The sequence below is a fragment of the Clinocottus analis genome, unplaced genomic scaffold, assembly GCF_023055335.1.
Source record: "Clinocottus analis isolate CAN_PGR_092001 unplaced genomic scaffold, fCliAna1.0.p SCAF_25, whole genome shotgun sequence".
Lineage (NCBI taxonomy): Eukaryota > Metazoa > Chordata > Actinopteri > Perciformes > Cottidae > Clinocottus > Clinocottus analis.
Genome location: NW_027175987.1, coordinates 6,864,435 through 6,874,742, shown reverse-complemented (window position 1 = coordinate 6,874,742; position 10,308 = coordinate 6,864,435). Strand labels below are relative to the sequence as shown.

At 44.8% G+C, this 10,308-nt stretch overlaps 1 protein-coding gene across 2 annotated transcripts; it reads left to right on the top strand.

Moving 5' to 3' along the window:
• Positions 1-624: 624 nt before the first annotated feature.
• bcl6aa (BCL6A transcription repressor a) lies at positions 625-9,283 on the top strand. Of its 2 annotated transcripts, none has more exons than XM_068591781.1 (9): positions 625-709; positions 4,934-5,105; positions 5,206-5,427; positions 5,518-6,492; positions 6,707-6,888; positions 6,980-7,147; positions 7,273-7,403; positions 7,666-7,803; positions 7,912-9,283. In XM_068591781.1, exons 1-9 carry the CDS (start codon positions 625-627, stop codon positions 8,053-8,055), a joined length of 2,217 nt encoding a protein of 738 aa, XP_068447882.1. In that variant the 3' UTR covers positions 8,056-9,283. The 2 variants fall into 2 exon arrangements, with proteins under 2 accessions (XP_068447882.1, XP_068447883.1); XM_068591782.1 differs by lacking the exon at positions 625-709 and adding an exon at positions 2,345-2,382.
• The last annotated feature ends 1,025 nt before the right edge of the window (positions 9,284-10,308 follow it).

Here is a 10,308-nt window from a genome sequence, read left to right as displayed (position 1 = left end):
TGGGTTACATTACAGTGGCGTCACGTAAAGGGTTAAATATTAAAGTCAAACAAGGGCTGTATTACACAGTGTGCCGTACACCGACTAACAAAGGTAGCAGTCTGCTCAAAGGTGCCTCATCAAACTTTACATCACTTCTATCATTTTAAACATCTCTCTCAAAAAGCGTGTCTTGTGGGGAAAAAATGGAGGAACATCTCCATGTTGATTAAGAGGAACATAATGGAACATGCACATTCCTGATTTAATTCCACATTCTTCTTCCATCAAAACAAAACTATGCATTCAAGAGACACATGAGACTCAAATATATAAAATGATCAATAGTGTGCAGTTATTTAAAGGCCCAACGTGGATGTTTACCAAAATAAAAACAGAAATCCAACCCAGAGGACAAGACTGATCTTTCCATGATATGAATATCAACCTAATCATTACAATACGTCATTGATACATAGCCATTGGAGCATTTCAATCCAGCCAGAATTCCCGTGTGCCATTCCCACTACCACAGATAAAGGAAGGGTTGTAGGAGTGTGTCCTTTTCCTGTTGTGATGTGCACTAATATACCTTCTAATGACGTGTATAAACTTTGTCTTTGTCGTGTGCCACCAGCTCAGCAAATGTTCCTTCTGTGCCAAGGGGTGAACGGGATGAGGAAAGACGGGGAGTCCGTGGTCTGGAATCACCACAAGCAAAGTTTCCAAGGTGAGTCACCGACAGTGAACGCTTGCACACAAACTCATGAAATTAATACAGCCTTTCAGATGCTGTCAAACAGTACATGTCCCCCATAACCAGGCACCACAAACCGTCTATGAACAGAAAAAGAAAAAGCAGATATGCATATTCACACCAGTTCTCATTTACACGCAGGGAAGAAAGAAAACTACGGCTCAACTTCTCTTCTGTGCCACAAAAAAAAGAGCCTGGCTTGTGAGACTTTTCAAACTAAAAGAGCATGAAGTAAAACACAACACTAGTAAGTGTTGTTTTAGTTTTTGGAAATATTCTCACCCAACTCTGAGAAATGATGCAACAGGGTACTCATGCCTTAAATGAAATGGTGAGGAAGGAGTAAAACATTTAAATAAATAAAAATCACAGCAATGCATTCAATTAATTTTCCAGGAAACTTTCACTTTGCATTTAAATAAGCAACGTTTTTGTTGTTGTTAAGTGTGCTCAGCATCTGACATGGACAATTACACAGGCACCCTCCCCCTTTCCAATCAAAAACATGTTCTAAAGAAAAGTCCCAGAACAAGAGGCTGCCGTCTGTCTGAACTGGATTACAAAATAGAACAATATTATAGCACCAAACGCTACATCAATAAGCAATACCTGTAATATCATGTTACAAATTAATAACCTAAAATATTATAACCAGGACGAGACTGCAGGCTGCACATCCTTTGCACATGTCATGTTTTTAGATTGGTGATGCGCTCCCTTTCATGCAACAAGTTTCTTATAATCATGAAGGACTGCAGATCGCGCCAACAATTAGACAAAAATAAATGTTATCTACTGTATGGCGAGAGACGAAAAGCAGTCGCTTTAACACAACAGCGGTCACTAAGCTCACGACATAAACCGTTATATGCGCAGATGAGCGTTTACATTTGGCCCTAACAAGTACCGATCCCACCATGCATTGCATTAACCAAGCCGCTTCACATCACATCCACACGCGCGCTCAACTGACTGCCTACAATAATGAACCCATTAAAGCTTTGCTTTTCCAACAAACCCCCGATGGTGATTCGCAGTATTCTCCATCTATGAAGTCAGCATACCTGCAGGAAATCTGGCTATCAAAAAAAAAGAAAGGATTCTGGATGAGCAGCATTGCTCGCCTGTCACATCGACCTGTCCGCGTGTGCCTAATTAAGATGTCGGTCTGTGTGCTGTAGGCAACATGTAGGGTCGTTGTGTTAAATGCGACGAACAAACGGCAACGCGACGACACATTGCTTAAATCACGGAATATAAATTAGTTCTCAGAATTTCGGGGGCTGGGTTTAAGGAAGCCGTGACGTCGACGTCCTGTGACTATGGATTCAACCAAAACCAAGGGGTGGTTGCATCACTCTTAAACAATTCTACACATTATTTAAAAAAAATAATTCATATTTATTTTCTCAGAAACTCTCGATTTAAGCAGTGTTTTCCATAAAACCCGCTGTTTGCAAAATGCGTCCGAAAAAGAGCTTTGGAAAGGAGTTGTTTTCACCGCCGGGAAAAAAAAACGTCGCACCCCTGCTACGGGAAAGTGGTACGGTCTCGGGCTCAAATTCCGAGAATTGAGCTCGTCTGATTCTTAGAACTGGGGTTCTTAGAAGTGGTGATGCAAGAAGTTTCTAGGAAAGCGCTACCAGGTGATTTTTTAAATTCATTTTTTTGCCTCTAATTTGGCGCGAAGTTATTATCTACTGTGTTCTGCTGATGTTATAGACAGAGCTATTTGTTGGTTTATTGTGCCGTTTGAGTGTTTGTAACGCCGGGGCTGTCTGTGACTTGTGTCTGCTGGCAGTTTGAACAGTGCAGAGCCCAAACTCTGAAGTGGCTCGTAGTGACAGCCGGCGCGCGGCTCTCTTGACAGATCATCTGCCTCGCGCGCTGGGCTGCCGCGTCCGAACCAGCGGCACGGAACTGCAGCCTCCCTCCGCTCGCCGGAGCAGCTCCGTGCCGCACCGACACAGTCATGTTGTGAAGCTGTAATAACGCTCTGTGTGCAGACGTTTCACTATAGGGGAAATGAGGACTCGGTCTGCCCGGAGCCCGCGCGCACGGCTCTCGTGCGGTCAGAGTTGTCGGTGTCAGAGCAGCTTTGTACACGCGCTCTGATTTTAATGCTACTTTGTACGTTCAAGTGTCAACACAGCCGTGTGGCGGCGGCGGCGGCGGCGGCGGCTCCCGCGTGCTGTCAGAGAAACTTTGCTGGCAGCGTGGCAGCCCCGGGTTCAGGATATGTGTGCTTTTACTTTGCGGTCGCTCCGAAGCTAATTTGCTCCACTGAAGCTGCGCCGAACCAGCTGTCTGTTAGCGTAACATTGTGCCGGAAACATAAGCGTAGACATATGTATGTATGTGTGTGTGTATGTGTGTGTGTGTGTGTGTGTGTGTGTGTGTGTGTGTGTGTGTGTGTGTGTGTGTGTGTGTGTGTGTGTGTGTGTGTGTGTGTATATATATATATATATATATATATATATATATATATATATATATATATATATATGTATATGTATATGTATATATATGTATATGTATATATATGTATATGTATATATATATGTATATGTATATATATATGTATGTGTATGTGTATATGTATATATATGTATATGTGTGTGTGTGTGTGTGTGTGTGTGTGTGTGTGTGTGTGTGTGTGTGTGTGTTTTCCACGGGAGAGCCTTGAAGACACGTCGTCGTGTTTCCACTGTGACAGTGCTCCGTGATAAAGCTCCTCACTACACTAAGTTGAACGGTGGTTGTTTTTTGTTTTTTTACAGAGATGCGCTCAGAGTTGGCTTCCCGAAAAGTGTTATTTCAGTCGCGGACTCTGAGGTTGGGTTAGACCGTGCTCGTGTTCAGGAACAAGGTCCCGCATCAGACTGTGTTTCGGTCCATAAAACGACCGGTGTATCGGAGGTGTGACGAGGACCCGCTGTTTGGGCAGCGTGCTGTCATTAGATGAACTGTGGTGGGGCGGATTGAAGTTGAAGCTAAACTGACAGTCCACTTCATCAATTTATCTGAAAACGTAATTGTTACTCCAACTGACTGGAAGATCATAATGCGCCACCTTTTGTTTGTTTTTTGATCAGAGTATATTGATCTATTTAGGCTGTTCTCTGCTTGTATTTTCGGACGTGTTCCGTTACAGACTTAAGTTTAACTTGAAAATAGCGTCATACATCCGCGTTATAATTAAGCCAATTCCGCCTTGAGTTAGTTCAATAACACTTTTCAACCAGCGTAAAAGTAATTGACCGAGAAAAGGGCAAGACAGCGCACGGCACGCTGCTGGCTTCACAACAACACGCTGTCCCGGGTTTGATGGCAAACAAGGAACCCATCACTTCACTGCAGGATCAGCTGCACCCGTTTACAGCGGAGAGCTTGAGTTGGAAATGAACATTTAGTTTGGCCGTTATTTGTGTGGCAGAAGAAAATAATAATAAGTGAGCTGCTTGTTGAAACTGTTTTTTTCTTTCTCATTTCATCATGTGGTTGTCAGTGAGCCTGTGAAAACCCGACACCGCCGCGCTGAAGGCAAACAGACTAAACTTTTCTCCGGTTGGACAGATAAACAAAGTGGACAGCGAGTTAATGCTCGTTCTCATGTGATGAATAAAACCGCAAAATAACGCATTTTAAAATGACACACAGGACATGTAACAGCGTGTTTTACAGTAAAAAAAAAAAAAAAAAAAAGAAGTGCTATTTTATGTAATTAAAATTCGGTTGGAATTTTTGTATTTCCGTAAAAAGAAAAAAAAACGTTATTACAATATTATATCACGAATACTTTGGTATGTTTTGGTGTGTTTTGGAATATGATACAAATTTCCCCTTCATATTCATTTACTGTATTGACTCAACCGGTGGTTTAAAAGGAAAGAAAGTGAGGAGGGAGAGTAATGATTCCAAATGTTTGAAACATTTAAATGTCTAGACAGTGTTTATCTAATAAATGGCGCCGCCTTCTGGAAGAACGCAAGTATCTGTCGTATAAAGTCTACCACATTGATGAAGACCTTGTGAGGTTCAATATTACATTCAGCCCAATGGACTGACTTGAATTACCTGTACTTACTTACGTCAGCATTGACACAGAGGGGGGAATTGTGGCGTTGACTTGCCAGGGCACTCTTTTGTGTGTGTGTGTGTGTGTGTGTAAAATAATAATGTTTTTAAATTTTGCAGAACTTGACAAAATGGCTTGCGCAGCAGACAGCTGCATACAGTTCACACGCCATGCAAGTGATGTCCTGCTCAACCTGAACCGGCTGCGTAGCAGAGACATTCTCACCGACGTCACCATCGTGGTGAACAGGCAGCAGTTTCGCGCACACAAGACTGTTCTTATGGCTTGCAGGTGTGTGTGTTATTCCGTTGTAACGTGAGCCAATTTGTCCTCTTGCAGTTTAGAGATGAAGTGACTAATCTTTTTTCTTTCTACTTCTGTGTGGCTGCAGTGGGCTGTTTTACAGCATCTTCACCGACTCCCACAAGTGTAACCTCAATGCCATCAGTCTGGACCCAAAGGTGGACCCAGAGGGCTTTGCCATCCTGCTGGAGTTCATGTACACTTCCCGTCTCACGCTAAAGGAGAGTCTGATCATGGCGATCATGAACACGGCCATCTACTTGCAGATGGACCACGTCGTGGACACCTGCCACAGATTCATCAAATCCAGGTTGGCAGAAGAAGCTTCCGTTGCGTCCGTCATATTCACTGTTGTCAGCATCCATTGTGTTATTTCTCATTCTCCTCATTCTTTTAACAGCGATCCATCCGTTAAGCTGCCCAGAGACGAGTTCTTGGTCAGTCCCTTAGTCTTACCTCAGGATGTCCATGCGTACCGGCCCCACGATGTTGTCGACAGTTTGCACAGCCGCGTAGCTCCGTTCAGGGACGGGAGGCCCTACAGCTCAAACATGTTCAACGGGGTCAACACCCCCAGCAACTACCATCTCTACGGGCAGTTTCCCATGCCCGGATTCCCCTTCCCTCTCTGCAAGCTGACCGATGCCAAAAACGCTTTTGCCGACCTCTCTAAGAGCGGCATCCACCACAAGCACTGTTCTCCGCATGACAGCGCCAACATCATCCGGGCGGAATACAGCAGGGCAGTTGGTGCCGGCTCCTCCGGCATCATTCACTCCACCACCTACGCTTCCAGGGAGCTTGGGCGAGACGACGAGATGCGGAGGGAGAGCCACGAGGGGGTCAGCCAGTCCATCGCCCTCGGCACAAGGAAGCGCGCGTTTCCCACGCTGACCCTGGAGCACCAGAGAGACTCTGTAAAGGATCACGCCCCTCAGGTAGAGGAGGACCTGATCCATCACCACTACCCGCTGGGGATCTCCACCGCTGGACGCAAGGGCCTCATGAGCAGCCCGCAGAGCCCTCTGAAGTCAGACTGCCAGCCCAACTCCCCGACAGAGTCGAGCAGCAGCAAAAATGCCGGCCTCTCCCAAGCGGCAGCCGGCGGGGGCGTGCAGGGTCCACAAGGCTCGCAGGACCCCAAGTCCCGAAACTGGAAGAAGTACAAGTTCATCGTGCTGAATCAGAGCGCAAAGGAAGAGGAGGCAGGGCTGCGGGACCCCGGGCTTCGATCCCCTCAGCGCCTCGGCCTGCAGTCCTATCTCCACCCCAGCGACTCAGAGAACCTCGACCCGCAAGCCACAAGCAAGAGCAGCGATCACAGCGAGGATCTGCCAGTGCCCCAAACCAGCCGTCTCAACAACATCATCAACAGGTGAGGGCTTTTTCTCCCACCCTTCCAAGTACATCGCTGCATATTTCTGCAAGTAAAAGTTTTGAAGTAATCTGTTAGGAGGAAGGAAGGTTTTTTCTTTATAATTTTTTGTTTTCTATAATCCAGGGTAATTTTAAGAAATATGTTTGGAATTGCATTTGATTATAAATATCTGTTTACGTCTGACTTGAAGTGTGCGTTGTTTTCCTTTCAGTGCACTGGAGGGCTCACTGAGGAACGCTGACGGTCCCCCTCCGCACTACCTGAGCCGGCTGAACTGCTCGTCCTGCGGCACGCCGTCCGCACAGCACTCCGAGGTGTGTCCCAAGACCCCCAGGTCCCGCCTGGCAGAGGACATGTCGGAGCTGCACTCGGAATATTCCGACTCCAGTTGTGGTGAGTTTGGACGGCGGCTGTCAAAAGACAAATTGCTTCCGCATCGTTCGGGGACGAGGGGTTAACCGCTTTCTCTCTTGCTCCCGGACAGAAAACGGTACGTTCTTCTGCAACGAGTGCGATTCCAAGTTTGCTGAGGACGAGGCGCTGAAACAGCACATGCTCCAAGTGCACAGCGACAAGCCATACAAGTGCGACCGCTGCCAGGCTGCTTTCCGATACAAGGGCAACCTGGCCAGCCACAAGACCGTCCACACGGGTACGTCAAATATGCTCTTATACCGGTTTGCAAGTCTGCTCCTTTTCACTGCCGGATTTTAACAGGTGTTTTTTTCCCCTCTTTCTTTTTTTTTCCTCTTCTGCAATTTGCTTGTTGTTTCACAGGAGAGAAGCCGTATCGCTGTAACATCTGTGGTGCTCAGTTTAACAGACCAGCTAACCTCAAGACTCACACTCGCATCCACTCAGGAGAGAAGCCATACAAATGTGAGACGTGCGGAGCTCGTTTTGTACAGGTACTAACACCCCTCCATAGAAATGGCCTCATCTAAAAACATTACATGGGCACAAATACTCCTCTCTGAACTCTAACTATGGGTGTGTTTAGTCATTTTTGGCTTAACAGAACATACTTACCTAAAAGAACATCCTTGAGGGGGTTTTAACTTATACAATGGATAACAAATGTACCTGAGGCGGTCTGTGCGTGAAAATAACTCCTTCCCTGATAAAATTTTGCGTCTGTCTATTTTTAATTTTTTTTGTTTCGCCATTCAGGTCGCTCATCTGCGCGCCCATGTGTTGATCCACACGGGTGAGAAGCCATATCCGTGCGAGATATGTGGAACGCGCTTCCGTCACCTGCAGACGTTGAAGAGCCACCTGCGCATTCACACGGGAGAGAAGCCCTACCATGTAGGTTGACCCACTGTATTCCTCTTCATGCAAAAAGCTCAAGTAAATAATTCAATAATTCACACAGTGGCAACATTTAAATAACGCCGCGCCGCTTTCCTTTTTTAGTGCGAGAAATGCAACTTGCACTTCCGCCACAAGAGTCAACTGCGGCTGCATCTCCGGCAGAAGCACGGTGCCATCACCAACACCAAGGTCCAGTACCGCATGTCGACGGCGGAAATGCCTACAGACTTGACAAAGGCGTGCTGAGCCACAGGGAGAGGGCGGTTTTCGGTGAGGCGGCAATCTTGACCTTGGCATTTAAAAAGACCCCAACTTGTACAATCATCCAAAATTGTAGTGCCACACTGTGTTCATTAGACGGATAAATTGGCTGTGTACGCCATTCTAAACGGGTTTCCACTACATGTGAACGTAGAGCCACTTACGGCGTCTTAGTCACTTTTTTGTTTCCAAATAGATATAAATATATATATATATATATATACATATGTTGGGAGTGTTTTTAAGCTTTGAAGGTACGTATATAAAGCTTTATTTTGTTGAGGACGGAATGTAAACAATCAGCTTTTTTGAAAATACAGTATTTTATATCAGAGAACTTACTTTTCTGAAAGTATTGAAAATTTTGATCGACGGGTGGTACATATATTTTGAGATTCCCAGATTTGCGGCCGCACAGTTGTTTTTTTTATGTAGATGTACGTACATGTTGCACCATGTCAAGTTGCCATATTCATGTGAACAGGTAGAGAAAAAAGAAGAAACATTGTAATTAGATTTAGTCGAAAACATATCAGAAGACTGCTGCTGTCTGATGAGGTTCTGCATGAGGTACTTTCTTACCGTTGTCGGCGCACATGAAGTGAGCAAACGGCATAAATATTGTGACATAGTGTAATTATATCTGTGGGATTGCTCTCTGCTGGCGGAGCCAATCCAAGTGTTGAAATGCATTTCGAGGCTTTGTTATGACCAAGAAAATATTTTGCTTTGAGTGTATTTGTATAGCTGTGACTTTTGTTTTTGTTTGTTTTCCATAAGTGAAGGTTTACAGTTTTGCTCATTGTTCTAGCTCCTACAGTAAAGATGTGTACCTGTTAACTTTTTTTTTTTTTCTTTCCGTTTGTACATACACTGTGTATTCAATGTGCCTTTCTCTTTGGTGTCTGAATCCTTCCCCGTTCAGCCCAGCTCTATTTAAAAAGGTACAACTCTTGGACACCACTTGTCCTAGTCCCCTCACCCCCATGTGTGTGTGTGTGTGTGTGTGTGTGTGTGTGTGTGTGTGTGTGTATATGTATATATTTTTTAATGCTTGTCACCGACCCTGAAAAGATGCAAAATTCATCATTGTAAATCTTCAGTACTTGTTTTTTGGATTGGGCTTTTAAAAAAAAATAATAAAAAAACTGCATTGAAGTTATTGTAAAATGTTCTAGATGTATGAATGTAAAATAAAGGTATTGGATTTCTATGTATTAACACCAGGCTGAGTTTATCATATTAAAAACGGGGGAAAGGAAGCTGGATGCAGTTTCAACATGTGTCCAGAAATCTTGCTGGAGGGCTACAAATAAAACCAGAAGACATCACTTATACTTAGAGCACGAAACATAACTGAGACAGTTGACCTGCAGGCACAATTCTACGCAACAGATCATTCGCTCATCTATCTGCAAAATAGTTTTGTTGCAAAAGCGATGTTCTGCGGAATAAAGCACCAGTACAGATGGATCCATCCGGATTTATACCGGCGCTGCTTCCAAGTGAGAGAAATGTCGTGTACTCATCTCACCACTTCTTTAAAAAAAAAAAAGGTCTGCAAATACACCACAGCAGCAAGAGGGTGGAGGGGAGGCGGAGGCGGGTGGGTGGGGGGGAGAAGCCACCCTGGTACTTCTCCACTTTAATGATAACAGCAAGAAAATGGGGCTTTTTACAGTTTCTGCTCCTGCTCTTATGAACTGTACCGCCATTCCACAAAATCTTGTTAAAAAAAAGGGTCGCAGCCTACTGACGAGCCATACACTCATTTATAACATACACATTGAAGCGAATGCACGCAACTTTGGCTGAATAAAAGCCGCAGAGTTCATAGGTAATAAGAGGGAATCATAACGCAAGAGAAGTGAGTCAGTAGTCAGGTACACAATAATGTGTTTGACACTTTGCCAACACAATCTACTGGTTACACCAGACCAAGTAAAGCTGGAGCAGCCAATACGCCTGAGTCTGTCCTCTATTGTGTTGCCGATAAATACGACTTGTGGGTTGTAAGCGGAGGAACGTTGTCTCTTCTTTGCTTCAAGTGGTCAAGTGGGGAAACTGCAACTTCAACTTTAACAACACACAGTGGAAAGGTGAGCTGAAGCACAACAGCTAAGACGGCGACCCACTAATGGTGCCGACAGCGATGACGCATGATTGGACTGGTGCTTGTATTAATCATCCTGGTGGGATTTTCATGTTTATTTCTCGTAAATGCAATAGTGTACAAAA